Raw genomic sequence first — 16,889 nt, forward strand, 5'->3', positions numbered from 1 at the left:
GATATATAAATTAATTTGCACAAAACAATCCATAGTCTGAGACAGATTCTTTGTCCATGGATTTTTGTTGTTGTTTTTATATGTCATTGTTAAATGAAAATGTATATAATTATGGTATTCTTGATTTTGTTGTAATGATAATTTAATGGCTGTTTTATGAAATATTATGAAAAATACATTAAAAACTTGCATTGAGTATGATCAGGCTACGAACATGTGGGTGTGATACAATGCAGTGTAGTATGTGCAGGCCATAAATTATAAGGTTGAATAGCTCTGGTGACAGTTGCAAATAATGTGTTCTTCCGGCAAGACAAAATATTGACAACGATTCTTTTATTTTGGGATCAAAACGGAAAAGGAAGTGATGCCCGGATAATGGGCGGAACTACCACTTTAGAACTTCCACCAATAGCATACCTGCTCGGTAAAATATGAAAATGGCGGCTCTCTGTAGTGAGTTTGGGGACCTGGTACAGATCAAGAAACAGCTAATATCGGTGATATCGCTCTGTAAAGAAAGAGGACTTTTACACAGCGCTAAGTGGTGAGATTGGCCGTTACTAATGTGCCATTAACTGCCTGTCTTTCTGCTCTGTTTCCACGGTAACTGAGAGTTAACACTAGTTATCAGTCGGTTAGCTACGTTAGCAGAGCTGTTGACAAGTCTTATTATGACAATAAAGCTAAATCTCTTATCTGAATGCATTAAATATATAACACCATGAATGTTATATTTCAGATAAGAGCGTCGTTAAACGATTACTTATCGTTACTTATCAAGGCACATGCTGTGTAACGTTAATATTTATTCCGTAATCATGACCGGGCTAAGTTTGTGGTTATGGTGAATTTCTCTTGATGAGCAAAAATCTATAATGGTCACAGTTGGATTAAAAAGAAAACATATCTGTTTTGTTGTTGCTTCCTGCCAGAAGAAATCTGGTGTAACAGCATAAAAACTGTGACTCTGCCGGCTCTTATCAATGGCACGGTTAGGTGACATGCTTTCTGTGTTTACATTTTAGGGCTTCTGAACTGGCGTTTGCTTTGGACCCTCTTCCCAAGGATCAACTACCTTCGTCACCTCTTTTTACCGAGGTCTGTACACAGCCAGGCCCGAGGCTCTTCTGGGTTTAAGTACTTCATTACATAGTTTTTAACTACCAACCATCCAGTGTCCCTCAGTTTCTCCTTTAAGTATTTTTATTGTCAAAAATCACTTTATTTAGTACTGTCTGTCAGTATGACATATGTACATATTATTTTCATTGAGGTTTAATGTGTAGATCATTTTCTCAATTAATCGATTAGTTGTTTGATGTATGAAAAGTCCGAAAATGGAGAAAAATGCAAAGCCGAAGATGACATCTTCATATGTCTTTTTTTTGTCCACAACCCAAAGATATTGAGTTTACTGTCACAGAGAAATAAAAAACAGAAATATTCACATTTAAGAAGCTGGAATCAGCATTTTGACTTTTCTTAAAGAATCACTCAAACCGATGAGTTGATTATCAAAATAGTTGTTGATTGATTGAACAGTTGACAACTGATTGATGCAGCTTTAATATACAGTATATTCAGTATATTCATCAGCTTATTCCAGCTCAATTGAGGCTGAATAGTCAAATCTAACAATCTGTGTTTTTATGGCTGCATTATCATTACCCCCAGCTGAATATTGTAGATGTGTTGTGCATCATTTTCACACAGATTTACCTATAATTCAGCCTGATAACAATCCCATTGGTTTCTATTGAAGGTATACATCTTTAAGGGTGACAGGTAAGAAATATCTAGGTTCATTTTCCAAAAGGCTGTTTCATTTCCTAAAACAGTTGGTGCCTGCAGGTGTTAGCAAAGGTTATTAAGAGTCACCTGTCCTATGCAGGAAGTAAGAAATAAACAATATGAGGTGCAAAGTTGCAGAACATCTTTCTTACATCTGAAGCGTGGTTTGGCATTAAATGTTTATCAATTCCTTCCTTCTCTCAGGAAGGGAAACGTTATACTGCCCCCTGCTGACAGTCTTTATGTAGAGAGCAAAACCGGCTGTTAACCATGAGTTCAGAGGTGGCCCCCACAGTTACTACTGTATGAAAGCCTCTTTTGTGTTTTTCACTTAGATTTATCTGTTTTTCAGTAATTAAGTTGACTTCATGAAGATATTTAGGATGACTTTGTCATTAGTTGTCTGTCTGTCCCAAACACAGGAAGATGCACAAGACCTTGATGCACTTACGCTGGCCAAATCCTACTTCGACCTGAAAGAGTATGACCGTGCGGCTTACTTCCTGAAAGGCTGCTGCAGTCAGAAGGCTTATTTCCTCTATATGTATTCCCGCTATCTGGTAAGAGTCTGTAGATATCTGGCCTGCCCACGTCCTTTGATGCTCGATTTTAATTTTGTGCTATCACTATGCTATCGTAATGTTTTGTAAACCATTTTAAAAGTTTCTGTCTTTGTCTTCAGTCAGGCGAGAAAAAGAAGGACGACGAGACTGTGGATAGTCTGGGTGAGGACTCCTGTTTTGTTTTTGTTTATTTAAGAGTACTGACATTACTTATATTGCCCTTTTAACACTGAACTCCTTGGTGTTTTTCTGTGGTTCCAGGTCCTCTGGAGAAGGGTCAGGTGCGCAATGAAGCGTTGCGAGAACTGAGGGTGGAGCTCAGTAAGAAACATATTGCAGGAGAGTTGGACGGGTTCACCCTGTACCTGTAAGAACTTTTCCTCTAAAGTGTACACACTTTCCTCAGATTATGCAGAGGAATACAGTTGACTTATCATAATGTGTGTGTGTATGCGTGTGTCGGGGGAACACAGGTATGGGGTGGTGCTACGAAAGCTGGATCTGCTGAAGGAGGCGGTGGAGGTGTTTGTTGAGGCAATTCACGCCCTTCCTCTTCACTGGGGAGCCTGGCTGGAGCTGAGTAACCTTGTCACCAATATCGAAATGGTACCTACCTACCTTTGTGTGTACACATCCACAAATTTTGCAAAGCATGGTGCCGTTAACTTAAGGTCCACAACAATTTAACAATTTACACCCAAAGTCAATCCAAAAAACTCCATCTGAGATAATTATAGAATCTGAAATGATCTCTCTTGGTCTTTCTCCCCAGCTGAAGTCGCTGTCTTTGCCAGACTGCTGGATTAAAGACTTCTTCATGGCCCACATGTACACAGAGCTGCAGATGATCAAAGAAGCGTTGCAGAAATACCAGAATCTCATCGAGGCCGGCTTTTCTAAGAGCACCTACATCATCTCACAGATTGCAGTAGCTTACCACAACATCAGAGGTTTATTTTTGAAACTTTTTTCAGTAAGAATTTTGCCTGTCCGAAGGTTTAGTGTTACAGCACTGTTTCCTCGCATTTCAGATATCGACCAAGCCTTGGCTCTTTTCAATGAGTTGAGGGAGCAGGATCCGTATCGCATCGACAACATGGACACATTCTCCAACCTGCTCTATGTCAAAGTGAGTTGTTCATGTGTGATGTGATACCTCATTGATTAACAGAGAAATGTGTTTTTTTTTCTTGTTCCCTAACCCTTCACAGGGAGGTCAGGGGTCTAAATAATAATATACACCTCAGTGAATCTAAAATATTGAAAAGCTTTTAGTTCTGTTGCTGATGCTAGTGAACGCTTCCACAGAGCATGAAGCCAGAGTTGAGCTACTTGGCCCACAACCTGGTGGAGATCGACAAGTACAGAGTGGAGACATGCTGCGTTATCGGTAAGTGTCGAGCCAACAGAAGCAAGTACAGAAGCAGAAATTTCAGCAATGGAACACTTAGTTGATGAATATTTATAAAATGCATTGTTTGTTTGAATTGTTTCATTGATTAATTCATTATTTAATATTGACTGTTTAGCTGGTCAGACAACATTTTTGGACATCATTTTGAATTATGGTAATCTGTAAAATAAGTTATGTGTCTCATCCACAGGTAACTATTATAGTTTACGCTCTCAGCATGAGAAGGCAGCTCTGTACTTCCAGCGGGCCCTCAAACTGAACCCTCGCTGCCTCGGTGCCTGGACCCTCATGGGCCATGAATACATGGAAATGAAGAACACCTCGGCTGCCATCCAGGCCTACAGGTCAGACTGACCCTTAACGTCTTGTTCAGCCAGTTTTTAGTTATTACCTCTCGACAGTAGAGCGGCAGCATGGATGATTCATAGCAGCTTGTTTTGTTGTTGCCAGTGTTGCTACCTTCTTTTTAAGGCTTTTTTTTTTCTTGCACCAGACATGCCATTGAAGTAAACAAACGGGATTACCGAGCCTGGTATGGCCTGGGTCAAACATATGAGATCCTCAAGATGCCCTTTTACTGTTTGTACTATTATCGAAAGGCTCACCAGCTCAGGTATGGAGAAAAATAAGGTGTTGCAAGCACTTCAGAATAAAAATTATTCTATAGCAAATATGCAAAGCTCAGAAACCAAATGGTCATCGTGTGGTTTGGCATCCATGTATTTTTGTAGGCCCAATGACTCACGCATGTTGGTCGCACTGGGTGAAAGCTACGAAAAACTGTCACAGCAAGTGGAAGCCAAAAAGGTATGATAGTACAACTGTCACTGATTTCTGTTTTGTGTCAAAGGCTTGTGGCTTATTTTTGATTTGACATGTTCTATTTTTGTCCAGTGTTACTGGAGGGCATACTCTGTTGGCGATGTAGAGAAAATGGCTCTACTCAAACTGGCAAAGTAAGTGTCTATCACTGTAGACTGAAGAAATACAATTAAAAATATCAAAAACAGATGTTGTGGTCTAAGACCAAAATAATTTAGGTCACATTTTCTGAGCTTTTAAGCATAAATAAAGCTGTGATCTGCAGCTTTTTTCCGTTGTCATACGTCAGTGTGTTACTTGTATCACCCAGAAAGGTTAATGTGAATGCTACTTATTCCTTTAACAGGCTCCATGAGCAGCTGAATGAGTCTGATGATGCGGCCCAGTGTTACATGCTTTACATCCAAGACATTTTCTCTTGTGGGGTAAGCATTTTAATGTATCTAAATATGCACATTTTTGACACCCCTGTCCACAAACATATGTGTAGTTTTGGGCTTGGCCACCTTGTTACACTTAAGGCAAATGTTAATACAACAGCATACAATTTTGGCCATGTAGTTGTGCAGAAGAGATCTGTTTCAAATTAAACCTTGTCATCACAGGAACAGCTGGAACATGCTGAGGTGAGCACAGCCCTGCGGTACCTGGGTCAGTACTATTTCAAGAACAAGCTCTACGACGAGGCGTCCCTCTGCGCTCAGCGCTGTTGTGACTACAATGATGTAAGTGTGCCTGCATAGTCCATAGTGCATAATTGCTGTAGCAGAGCGTAAGCGGTTGTGTAACACACTTAACTGGTGTCGGTGGTCACTCTGCTTGCAGGCTCGCGAAGAGGGAAAGGCTCTGTTGAGGCAGATCTCACAGGTCAGAGATCAGATCGAGACGCCATCAGCAGATCTGTTCGCGCCGCTCTCCAACAACAACACTCCCGTCAGGAGGGTCTCTCCACTGAACCTCATCTCCTTTACACCCTGACAGCCACCCTTCTACTCACTGACTTCAAAATGGACAATTTGTGTATCCTGCCACATGACACTGCTTGGGGCTTGGGCTTTGCCAAAAGACGGTGTTGGAAGGATTTCCTCCTTCCAACCCACAGACTTGATAATAACATGAAAACTGAATTAGTTTGTAAAATGTGCAATCCTGATCGTTTTTGTCGTGGATCAGACAAGTTATGTGCTGCAAATGTGAAAACAATTAAAGCAGCAAGTGCTGGGGTTAGCCTGATTTACATACCACAGTGAACCTAGTGAGGTTTTTGAATACCTTTTTAAACACACATGCAGCTTTTGTGTAATTCAATGCTTAGTCAGCAGTGTAAAAAAAGCAAAAAAACATCCTTCAGAACAGACAAGGGACACCTTGGAACTATTTACATACACACATGTAGAGCGACAGCACACAAACACATCATGTTTTGACTTGCAGTCACGAGTCGTGCCTCATCAATGCCGATATGTGATTAGTTTAAATAAAGCATATCTGCTCTGCAAGGACTGTTTTTCTTTCATGGACATGGAAACAGTGCAGTGAAGTAAATGTAGTTATTAGTACAGTGAAAAACTATTTTGAAATGTGAATAAAATGCTTTTTTCAGCTTTAGTAACTAGACTACTCTGACAGCCCTAGAGCCTCTGTGTGTTGTTGTTCAGTGTTGCTGGTTCCTGGTTGGTTGAAGCTGAAGGCCAACAGGAAACTGTAGGCTGCTGGCTGCTCCAGGTCTCATAAAACCTGTCCAATCCTGAGTTCTTTGATTTCCTGTATAATTTATTTGGTATTATCTTTGGTAACCAGGCAGCATGTTTTCCTACCTGTTTCATTTGTTTGAAAAAGTTCAGTTCTAACAACATTATCAAGTTTTCTGATGATGCAGCCATACTCAGATTACTGACAACAGAGGAGGTTGTGCGGTGGTGTGAGGGGACCGCAAAATTAGTGTGTTTCCAGTTAGTTTATCCCCCCATCAGTATTAGAAAAAGTTTGAACAAGGGTCAGACTTTTCCTCTCATTGTTTGTGCAGGTATTAAAACTGCTGCATATCAAGCACAACCAAATGAATTGGTTTTTGGTCGTACTGTGCAAGGGTCAATAGCCGCTCTGCAAAATGACTGCAAAGACACAGAGTCACCTCAAAATATTAAGTTTCAGAGCCACTCCTTAACAAAATTTTATGGATTTTATTGCGCAAAACTGAAAGCTCTTGACAGCAAAGGCATGTGGAGGAGTTGCAGAGGCAGAAAAGGTTAATTACTGTGTACACACACATGCACTACTCTTACCATACAGTCCATTATTAGCCACTAAGAAGCTCTCTTAGTAGTATACTGCAACCCTCTTTAAAGCACAACTGTAAACTGGCATCACAACAATTTGGTATGAATAACAGTGAGTTAACTGCACTGCAAAAAGTGAATATATATACAAAACAATATAAAATTCTATAAAGTTATCAGCAAATATAACTGTTTTTGCATAATATCAAAAAGAACACACTCCCAAGCTCTAAAGAGCTTAATACTTTGCCCTCAGACTACGAGGGGTGGGGACAGGGCTTCGAGGTGACTGCTGGTGAGAGCGCAAGATCCGTGAGTAAGGGGTAAGGCTTGCCTCATCAGCACAAGTGTTGTATTTACGGGTTGGGGTACGTATTGAGAACACAGACTGGAAAAAGGGCCGTTTCTGGGGAGGCCGGTTCTCAGTGTCACTTGGTGCAGCGGCCCCACAGCCCCTCTTCTTGCAGGAACCTGTTGTAGTGGAGGTATGAGGACCCGAGGGGGGCAGCTGGGGCTGGGCAGCATGTGTATGGGCCAGGATCTCTGCTTTCCGCCTTAAATCAGCTTTTACAAGCATCAGGCCATTCTGGAGCTCCACCAGGGTCTGGTCCTACAGAAAAGTCAGTCAGAAGGGTTAGACAAGGCCAAGTGAAGGTGAAGGTGGGAGGTGGAGAAAAGTGGGGCAAAAGGAAACTTCGAGAACATGCTTTTGCTGGTACTACCTGGTGCAGATATTAGAATCCTATATTTAGTTTAAAAGATAGCTGTGTGTCAAGATTGTTAGTGAAGAGAGAGAGAAAAAAAGTATTTTAAACTGAGAATCGCAGTATAACCAGATGCTGCTTTAAATATTATTAACAATTGCTGCTTCTTCTATGTTACAGCATCTGTGATCAGCATCAAAGTGAGAAGATATATAATTACTGTGAAAACTGTGCCCTAACTGAACTTTCTGCAGAGATGCTAGCAGGCATCGTGTATGTTGGAATCTTGATTTGGTTCAGTACTTTTTCAGCTGAGCTTCGGCTAATGCCACTTTACCTCTGATAATAATAAAAGGTTTTGCTCTCTACTGCAATTAGAAACTGGTCTCATCCACCTAATGAGAAATGAACGCACTTAGTTGAAGTCTGTAGTACATTCATTACATAAATTGAAAAAAAACTTTCCCCAACAAAATAATTAAGCTTAATTTGAGAGTTGCATATTTAAATGAGTGAGCTTTCTCATACCATGTCCTTTATTGTTTGTGCAGCATTTCATACCAATTGTCTCAGTTGACACCCTTTTAAATAGTTTAGAGAAAAGCTCAGTTTATCAAATCATATAAATTACATAATATCATATTATACATGATTGTACCTGTTTGGCTAGTGTCTCATCTGCAGCTGCTAGTGCCTGGCGCAGCCTCTCCCCTCCTGTATTGCGACAGCAGGCTCGTTCACCAGACTGCAGGTTCGCCCCGAGCCGCTGCAGATCCAGGCGCAGCTGGCGCAGGTTCTGTTAGAAAAAGTCACACTTTTAGCCTGAGGAGACTCACATGTAGCAGTGAGTGAACTGTGAGTGAACAGTGTAATTCATATGGTAGAGCAGCAACTGACCCGCTGACCCTCCTCCAGCTTGCGGTCAGCAGCACTGGTAAGCGTGCCAGTTGAACCTGGGACCTCCAGCTGCACCTTCAGCTTCGTCAGCTCTGCACAGGGAAGCAGACCAAGAAAGTCAGCTGCCATGAACAATATTTTAAAAGCAACATATAATCAGGGCAGTGTTTCAGTCACCCTGTGACTTACCCTGTGTCTTGGTGAACAGCTCAGCGCGAGACTGCTCAAGCTCAGCGCGAGACTGCTCAAGCTCAGCGCGCAGTCTGCCAACTTCTGTGTGTGTAGTGAGGCGCTGAGACCGTCGAGGCCCCTCAGAGTCTCCCTGTGGCACCGACACGGGGTCCAATTCAGCTTTCTTCCTTTTTTCAAGAGCAGCAGACAACGCTTCAATCTCCTGATCTCGCTCCTAAAGGAAAAAATGCTTCAGTGAAAATCACAGCATCTAGCTTCAAATACAACAGCATTACAAATATTACTTCACTCTGGACACTTAATGCATAAGATGTTAAATAGTGATGTCATCTGTACACAGCATGGGGACAGACACTGCCTGAAAGTAATGCAAACCTAAGGCTGATGATTTTGTGCTCACCTTTAGCTCCTGGCTGTAGAACTTCTTCAAATGTTTTTGTAAGTTAGTTATCTTGTCCTCGTACCGCTCTTCAATTCGAGCTCTATCTGACTCCAAGGTCTCACTATAGGGAAAGAAGGCAACTCAGAATCTGCATGCATTCAAAATCCAGCATTTTCTTATCAATACAATGTTACAATGTCCCTGTTGAGTTGAATTTCTTTGACAAAATAAAAATACAGACAGGAATGGAAAAGATTTGTCCATTTATCTTCTTAAACTATTTCACTAAACAATTAGACAAGACTGTTAAATGCAGCCTAGTTCGTATTACAAATACTAAAACCTTTGGTCTAAACGAAGCCCACTCACATACCTGAAGCCATCTTGCATCTCAGAGATGACCTCCATCATCTCAGAGACCACCTGCTCTCTCACATTTGCCTCAAGAGCCTCTTTCTCTTCCCGCTGGCGCAGCACCTCTCTCTTCAGGATATCAATGGCCTGCAGCAAAGCCTTAATAGAGTACAGTCAGCTGTTAGAACACTGGACATTTAAAATGCTGGTAAAAAAAAAAGTGCTTTCTGCAAACTCACTGGGTTCAACTGATTTTACTCAGATGATGCCTTTTCTAAAAGGCATCATCTGGGTGATATAGCATTACATCTAAATATGAAAAACACCCTCATTGAAAGCCTAAATGAAAACAAACAATGGAAACAAAGAAATTTGGTTATCGAAGTAGTTGTGGAGGTAAGAATCATAAATATTTAGCTCTAATATATGGTGGCACAGGATGTTACCTCAGTATTTAACATGGTGATATCTCCGTCTTCAACATCACTCTCATCCTCCTCTTCTTCGATCACCGTGCTTTCATTACCATTTGTTGCCGGCTCACGCAGTAGGGACAGGATGTAGGCCACTCTGGTCTTTGTGGACGGGCCATGGACCAGCTGAAATGATATGAGGCATTTATCTCCACATGCAAGAATAAATCCGTCACACCAAAACCCACAAGTTAGTAGAGTAAAAAAAGTATTGTTTCTTACCTGAGTAGCAATCGCTGAGAACTTAAGGGCCTGGAGGGTCTCGTCATAGATGGAGGCACACGGATTGATGTTGACCACCATGCTGGAGGTTCCTCTGCCACAAAAAAAACCCTGCAGGACTCGGGTCAGTTTACTGTCCCTGAAGGGCACCACTTGAGGAGGTCGTGATCTGTGGATTTTTTGAAAATCTTTGTCATCAAACTGCCCTTTCCAACGGGAACTCACGCAGCTAATATTGCCAGGAATAAAAAACAGAAGAAAAAAACCCTGAATACAGTAGCTGGCAGTCTACCGCTGCTTTGATCGTTTGTGTTATTGTATGACTACAGTGTTTTAAAGGGTTAGCTAGGATCCACCCACCACCACCTTCTGAAGGTAATACACTGACTATTGATACCTCATACAACCCCACTTCAAATAATCCAAACTATCTGCTTTGACACGCACTTGTTGTTCTGGTTGTGCCTCAGAGAAGCAATACAGCGTCCCAGTGTTAAAAGGGAGGTGTTGATGTTGTTGGCCTCCTTCATCCTCTCACCATTACGCTGCTCCTTGCAGCGTTCAGACCCAGCCAGATCACACACAGTCAATCTAAAAAGAAGACGGCACAAATCGCAACCCTGTTTTATCACTTTTACAAACTCACAATATACCAGAATCTAGATGAATAAAACTGAAGTTTAGAGTAGGTAACAAACGTTAACTTACTCGCTGATGTGCATGGCCGGGGACGAATCTGCCTTTGGGCGGATGTGCAGGACACGGACAGAGAAAATGCTGTGGCTGTGTGGGTGATGAATTTATGATTAGAGGTGCAATAAATCTGAGTCAAACAGATACACCAAAGTAAATCAAAATAAGGCCTTAAAAGGCAGAAGTTTAATGTGCTTCTACCTGCGGCTGGAGTTTTGGTTGAGGTGAGTGCTGGCAAAGCTCTGGTTACGATGTCCAGCCCTGAGAACCCTCCAAGCCTCCTCAGCACTGCGGACCTGGATCCAAGAGAGGTCTGATAGAACAAGAGGAAGAAGCTAAAAAACGATGCTCTAACACGAGAAGCAGCAGCAGCAAAAACAAAACGTGGTTTATGTGCTACTGTACAGCTTTAAAAGTATTTTCATCATTTATTGCAGCGTTTCTTATGAAGTGGTGAAGCATTTATACCCAAATAAAACCTGAAAACACAGCAAGTAAAGTGAAAAGAAAAAAAAGACTAGGGCCAATGAAAGAAGCTGTCTACAGTCTGTGACATCATTTCCTGCTTAATGAAGTGCAAGATCAAATGAGAGACGCTGAGATTAAACGTCAGGAGATTCAAGATGATATATACTACAGTAATTAAACAGGTTAATGTTCTATGAACATTACAGCTGTCCGTAAGGGTTACCTTTCACATAGGGGTTGCCTTGCTTGTCATCGCTAAGCCGCAGTGTTACCCTTTTTCTGGGCTGCATTGAGGGCGAAGCATCCAGTAGGTCATACAGGAATTCATTGTAGATCTCATAGAAGGACACCCAGATAGAAAACTGCACGCCTTCCTCCAGATCATCTGCACTGTGTGAAAGGCTGTCAGGCTCCAGACAAACATTGTCAGTGTCTGCAGAGAGAGAGTTGGAAACCTATGTATGACTTTTTGTAAGTGCTTTTACAATGGCAGTAATGATATAAATGTAATGGAGGCAGGATTCAGTTTAGTACATATGAACAAAAGTGGATGTGTTCTCCAAATGAGGAAAATAGCAAAATGTTTGCATGGTCTCGTACTGTGCCCTCATCTGTCACTGGTCAACAATGCCATATTCAGATTTCCTACACTCCATCCATCCCTCAGACAACACCGATTCTCCTCTAAAATATGTGGTGTGTATGTTATTAAACACATCTCCAGTCCCAGTAAATGTGCTGGAATTTGCTCGGGAGCATATTCAATAGGTGTTTACCAGCCTTTTTTCTTTTTTGCCATATTTGTCACCATTTTGGAATATATTGCTATCCAATGCAACACTCATAATGTCCTCCTCACCTTCAAGCTGGGTGGCAATGTAACTTGTGGAGGAGAGTCCTCCGATTCCACTGTCCCAGATAGTAGTGGTACCACCTTGACGGGAACTCAGATCGTCCTGTAAGAAACCAGAGCACATCACCTCAAATTTGTATTGTTGAAGATACTCTAATTCCTTAAGAGTAGTGTGGTTACTCACATCAGCCAAAATAATATGAAAATAACCCAAATATATAAAAGCTTAGACTCAAGGCTTTTGATTAAAATTAAATGGCCATGAGATTTGTTATTTTCTTTCACTCATTGATGTGTAATGTGTTTATGTAACTGGTGCTGGAGGTTTTTATTTGAGAGTTCAGACATTGGTTAGACTGAGACTGCAGGACAGACAAACAGTATTTTGCACTTAAAAAAAAAGGCTAATTAGCCACCTCAGCTCACTTGTCTCCTAAATCACATCCCCTTAGAGACACAGGACAGCTCTTTCTTTTAGACATAAACATAAAATCTGCAGGTTTAGGGATGTTTGAACATTGAGATATCATTTTATTTCTTTGGCACTTACTAAAAAAGTGTGGGTCTTAAAACATAATAAAAACTCAGTCCATTGCAGGTTGGTTGGCACTGAACTTGATGGAATTCTTGTCCAAGTTCAGAATGAGTGTGTTATTGAAAATGACACATGGCAGTAACAGAAATATACAAAAGTATATTACTGACATATGTCTGGTAGCAATAGACACAATGTAACAAAAAAAAGCATTTTTTTGTTTTGTAGGACCTTCAAAAGTTGTTCTTCTGTTTACCTCTTTGAGCAGAGAGTTTCTGCGGATTTCCTCCACCCTGACCTCACCAGCATCAAGCTGCCTCACATCTTGATACATGACAGGCTTCAGGTCCATGGCATCATAGAGACGACCCTGCAGTTTCCTGAACAGAGACACTAAAGCCCGGGGCAGGAGACCTGCCTCTCGACCACTGCCTGCGGGTCAAAGTTTGAGATTTAAGATTTACGGAGCTGCAAACACCAACATCACAATCAAGTCTGGGCTTTATACTGGAAAAATATAGAAGCACAGGTACAAAAATCTTACCCTGAATAGTGTAAGTTTTTCCAGAATTGGTGACACCATAAGTGTAGAGGAGTCTGTTTTCTCCTTGAAGCACATCTTTCACCATCTTCTTCATCGTGCACTCATAAAACTGTTGCTGTGTGGTCTCTGCCCCAAATATCTATGAAGGATGGCCAGTGAAAAAAACATCAGTGGCTGTTTATTAGACATGTTGAGAAGTGTTTTACCTCAACATCCCCATTGTTTATTAATGGTATTGGTTGCTACTGTATGCACACCCATTAGCCCATATTTGCCAGCATTACTTGCAGCCCTAGTAATAGACAACCTGTCTAGAGATATTATTCAGCTTCACCCACGTCAACTTGCAACCAACACCACTGCTGTAACAACAACAGAATCAACATGGCTTCAGGTTGACAACCAGTTATATGTACGTATTTGTGCAGCAGGTAAACACGTCTTTAACACTATGCACAACCCGTGACTATCTTACCTTCGAGAAACTGAACTTGTGCATGCTCTGAGTGATGCCCCTCTCTGCAGTCCTCATGTTTTGGGAGTCTTTTGGAGCCTTGAGCAGCAGAGTCTCTTCATCTTGAACAGCCACACAACCCTAAAAGAAGAGTGAAACTTGAGCAGAGAGTGCAAGTGTACTAAAAGAAATAAATTCATGTCTACCCACAGGAAAAAACAACAGCCACAAGAAATGCCAGTGGTTGTAAAGCTGACTTCATGGTCGTACCTGTTCTTCTCCCCTGCTTCTCTCAGTCTCAGTAAGAGGCCGGATGCGCAGAAAAACCTTCACCCTCTCTGGGTTCCCTTCATCACAGCTCCCTTGTCTCACCACTGCAGGTTTCACTGCTCGTTTCTAGATACACAAATTAAAAAACATCTTTACTGTTTTGTTGGTGACGCAGAAGAATTTAAATGAATTTAAAACAATTAAACAAGCCAAGTAGCAAACACCTCTGACTCTCACCGGTTCTATGATGGATGGCCGTGCGTCTAGGCCAGGTGAAATGACAGAGATCTCAGGCAGACGAGGTCTCGCCATCCCTCCATGCTCTGCTGCCGTAGACTCAAACACAGCCATTTCCTCATCCTCATCATAGTATCCACACGGGGAGGACAAAGACAGTGCCATGCTTACCTGTCAAAAAAGAGGACAAACCTTCATGAGTATGAAATAAAATAAATTATGTAATTGCAACAAATTTCAAACCTCTCTGTGAGCCAGGAAATACATGTAAACACCACCTTGTAATGTCCATTTGCATGTAGGCTCCAGATCAGAATTTATCAGCATTCAGTATAAACAGATAAATACATTTATTTTAGTGCTCAACAAGACCTGTCTGAACATCTCTCATACAAAAAATGTGAATGTGTTTTTCTCTAATGATGAGCAAAATATTGAGCATAACTGTCAGTTAGTAAACCTCTGATATTGTGCAGTCTTCAAGCAGCAGCTCATGGTTATGAGAGGATCAGTTAAAATAAGGGTGTGCCAAGAGACAAGGTGACAAAACACACAGAAACTGGATGAAGCCTGCTGTGCCCTTAAAAGCCAAACAGTAACTAGTCAAACAGGAAAGTGATTTCAAATGATCACCTGTCCTGACAAGTTAGAATAGCTGCAGCAGAATGACATCATTGAAATCAATAATAACTTGCTTTTGATTGCACTTGTCTCTAGAGTTTAAGCAAGCCTGCAAAAGTGTAATAATGAAAAAGGTGCCAGTTCTGCTTACAGGGTCAAACTAGTAGATAGAGGAACTGGACACTAATCCTTTCCCACAGTCTGACTTAAAACGTATTTAAAACTAATTTGGGACTTTGCTTTAAAGGTATCATTAATAATGGCGAATTTTACGCATGTTGCTGGGGCGAACATCCAGCTCCATGAAACGTTTGCCAACTCAAATAGAGAAACACGACTCAACTGTCCTAACAGTTAACGTTAGTGTAACGTCAGATGTTTAACAGCTTAAGTCAACTTTACAGACACAGTTAACGTCAAATCTCGTTCGTGTTAGCGAACCTGACATTTAATTTAACTAAAACCTGCATGTTTCAGCACGACTTGAGTGCGTGCGTCCAAACGTTAACGCAAGCGACTGTTTGAACGTGCACGAGAGGATGCGTCCATTGTTTGAAAATTTGAAAATGTAGTGGTCACTTGCACCAAACTAACGCAATGGCGAGGTCGTTGTTGTTGGCTGGTTCGATAAAAAAACATTTCTGTCACTTTAGTCAACATTTAGAATTACAGCTGTATCGTAACAGGTTGTTTGTTGTTCACCATCGAATGACCCAGCTGTAGCAAAAGTTAATTTAACTTACCTCGAATGTTGACGGTGGGATAAGCGTGCCGATTAGTAAATCTCCAAATCTCAACAACTTGATTAAAACGGGAAATGTTCGGTTAAAATTCTATTAAAACAACCCGAAACTAGCTAACCTATTGCTTCTTCTCAATTCCGAAGCACTCTGAGCCTGACCTGAATTATTTTTACCGACTATTTTTGAACAATGCGCGTCCCCTTCAGAGCGAGTTGCTGATTGGCTAAAGATGGTGACGTGTCATTATGTTGCACTCAAATGCAACGCGAGGGATTAGACCAGAAGATGTCGCCTTTCAATATCTATTGCACAAAAGTCATTCTTTCGGGATAAACCTGTAGATATGTGCAATCTCATTTTCAGCAGGGTCCCAAAAGGAAGTGCTTTGGAACAGTTAGCAATTTTCAGCACCACTGCCTCAGTCATTTCTGAAGTTCCTTAGTGCCTTCTGATTGGGTAGCATGGGTTAACACGGTGCACCAGGTAAACTGTTCCTTCTTAAACAGAGACGCCTTCCAAGAGTTCCTGTCACGTGTTGTAAACGATTGTGGCAGTTTAAAAAAATACATGTGGGTTAACATGGTTCTCAAGGTGTGTAAATGCATGATTAATTCTTCTTCTTGAAAGAAATAAAAAAAGACAGACAGACTGAAAAAGATGGAAAGGGGACATAATGTGTGTAATGAGAGTGGGAAAAGACAGTTTTTTTTTCTATGTACGTATGTAGAAAGGAAGATTTGCTTATCCAAAACAAAAATGCCATGTTTATGTCATGTCATCTCATTTTACGTGATAATAGAAAATGGTATAAATACATTAAACATTAACTTAATAACTAGCTTAATAACAGGATTTGGCTTCATTGGGAGTTTGGCTCAGTTGAGGAGCTCAACAACAAATCCCTCCGATCAGCAATATTATATGAAAATATAAACCAATTAAACTTCAGAAATGTGAAGTAATTGTGAGTAATATTGCCATCTTACTGATAAAGGAAATGTAGGGAACTGTTCTCTGAACACTGTTTATACTCCTACCCAATGTTAATTACAAGCTAATTAATCATACATTGCAAGAAGTGTATTTATTGACAGCTTTTACCTCCAAGGTATGATCTAAATGTTGTCTTTTGGCACCCAGACAAAGTCCTGATTACAAGAAAGCCGCTTAGTGGCATTCTACAAACATTGTTCTTTGTTCTAATCTCACACACCTGTCAAAACACAGTAATAATACATAATGTCAGTGTGATTTATGTGTAAAAGTGTGGTTCATTGCAATTTCTTATTAAAAAAATAGCTTATTAAATACTTCATTTAGATTAAGAAGTAGGAGAACTGTCTCGACACATAAAGGAACACAAATTTGGAGATAC

The 16,889-nt window shown here is 40.9% G+C and overlaps 2 protein-coding genes across 3 annotated transcripts; one reads left to right on the top strand and one right to left on the bottom strand.

Moving 5' to 3' along the window:
* The first annotated feature begins 420 nt into the window (after nucleotides 1–420).
* On the top strand, nucleotides 421–6,204 carry cdc23 (CDC23 (cell division cycle 23, yeast, homolog)). Its single transcript, XM_041952506.1, has 16 exons — nucleotides 421–547; nucleotides 1,029–1,101; nucleotides 2,217–2,354; nucleotides 2,477–2,519; nucleotides 2,619–2,724; nucleotides 2,831–2,963; nucleotides 3,130–3,307; nucleotides 3,389–3,486; nucleotides 3,666–3,747; nucleotides 3,962–4,115; nucleotides 4,265–4,384; nucleotides 4,503–4,578; nucleotides 4,666–4,727; nucleotides 4,940–5,018; nucleotides 5,199–5,318; nucleotides 5,419–6,204. Exons 1-16 carry the CDS (start codon nucleotides 435–437, stop codon nucleotides 5,569–5,571), a joined length of 1,728 nt encoding a protein of 575 aa, XP_041808440.1. The 5' UTR covers nucleotides 421–434; the 3' UTR covers nucleotides 5,572–6,204.
* A 555-nt stretch (nucleotides 6,205–6,759) lies between these two features.
* On the bottom strand, nucleotides 6,760–15,670 carry kif20a (kinesin family member 20A). Of its 2 annotated transcripts, none has more exons than XM_041952562.1 (19): nucleotides 15,515–15,670; nucleotides 14,151–14,321; nucleotides 13,914–14,039; nucleotides 13,665–13,784; nucleotides 13,190–13,328; nucleotides 12,902–13,077; nucleotides 12,117–12,213; nucleotides 11,481–11,690; nucleotides 10,991–11,102; nucleotides 10,805–10,879; nucleotides 10,544–10,687; nucleotides 10,097–10,265; nucleotides 9,848–10,000; nucleotides 9,421–9,560; nucleotides 9,066–9,168; nucleotides 8,663–8,879; nucleotides 8,474–8,565; nucleotides 8,235–8,372; nucleotides 6,760–7,482 (listed from the first exon to the last, which is right to left on the bottom strand). In XM_041952562.1, the coding sequence occupies exons 2-19, from the start codon at nucleotides 14,313–14,315 to the stop codon at nucleotides 7,111–7,113; spliced, it is 2,748 nt and encodes a 915-aa protein (XP_041808496.1). In that variant the 5' UTR covers nucleotides 14,316–14,321; nucleotides 15,515–15,670; the 3' UTR covers nucleotides 6,760–7,110. The 2 variants fall into 2 exon arrangements, with proteins under 2 accessions (XP_041808496.1, XP_041808497.1); XM_041952563.1 differs by lacking the exon at nucleotides 15,515–15,670 and adding an exon at nucleotides 14,429–14,555.
* Nucleotides 15,671–16,889: the final 1,219 nt, after the last annotated feature.

The sequence above is a fragment of the Chelmon rostratus genome, chromosome 14, assembly GCF_017976325.1.
Source record: "Chelmon rostratus isolate fCheRos1 chromosome 14, fCheRos1.pri, whole genome shotgun sequence".
NCBI classification, from domain to species: Eukaryota; Metazoa; Chordata; class Actinopteri; order Chaetodontiformes; family Chaetodontidae; genus Chelmon; species Chelmon rostratus.

Excerpts from the sequence above, each read along its gene's own strand:
- cdc23 (XM_041952506.1), top strand. The coding sequence starts at position 435 with ATGAAAATGGCGGCTCTCTGTAGTGAGTTTGGGGACCTGGTACAGATC. Across the intron at positions 2,355-2,476 it reads ATATGTATTCCCGCTATCTG|TCAGGCGAGAAAAAGAAGGA; the intron begins GTAAGAGTCTGT and ends CTTTGTCTTCAG. Across the intron at positions 4,116-4,264 it reads GCTGCCATCCAGGCCTACAG|ACATGCCATTGAAGTAAACA; the intron begins GTCAGACTGACC and ends TTCTTGCACCAG.
- kif20a (XM_041952562.1), bottom strand. The coding sequence starts at position 14,315 with ATGGCACTGTCTTTGTCCTCCCCGTGTGGATACTATGATGAGGATGAG. Across the intron at positions 13,785-13,913 it reads GAAGCAGGGGAGAAGAACAG|GGTTGTGTGGCTGTTCAAGA; the intron begins GTACGACCATGA and ends CTCTTCTTTTAG. Across the intron at positions 11,103-11,480 it reads AGGCAACCCCTATGTGAAAG|ACCTCTCTTGGATCCAGGTC; the intron begins GTAACCCTTACG and ends TTGTTCTATCAG.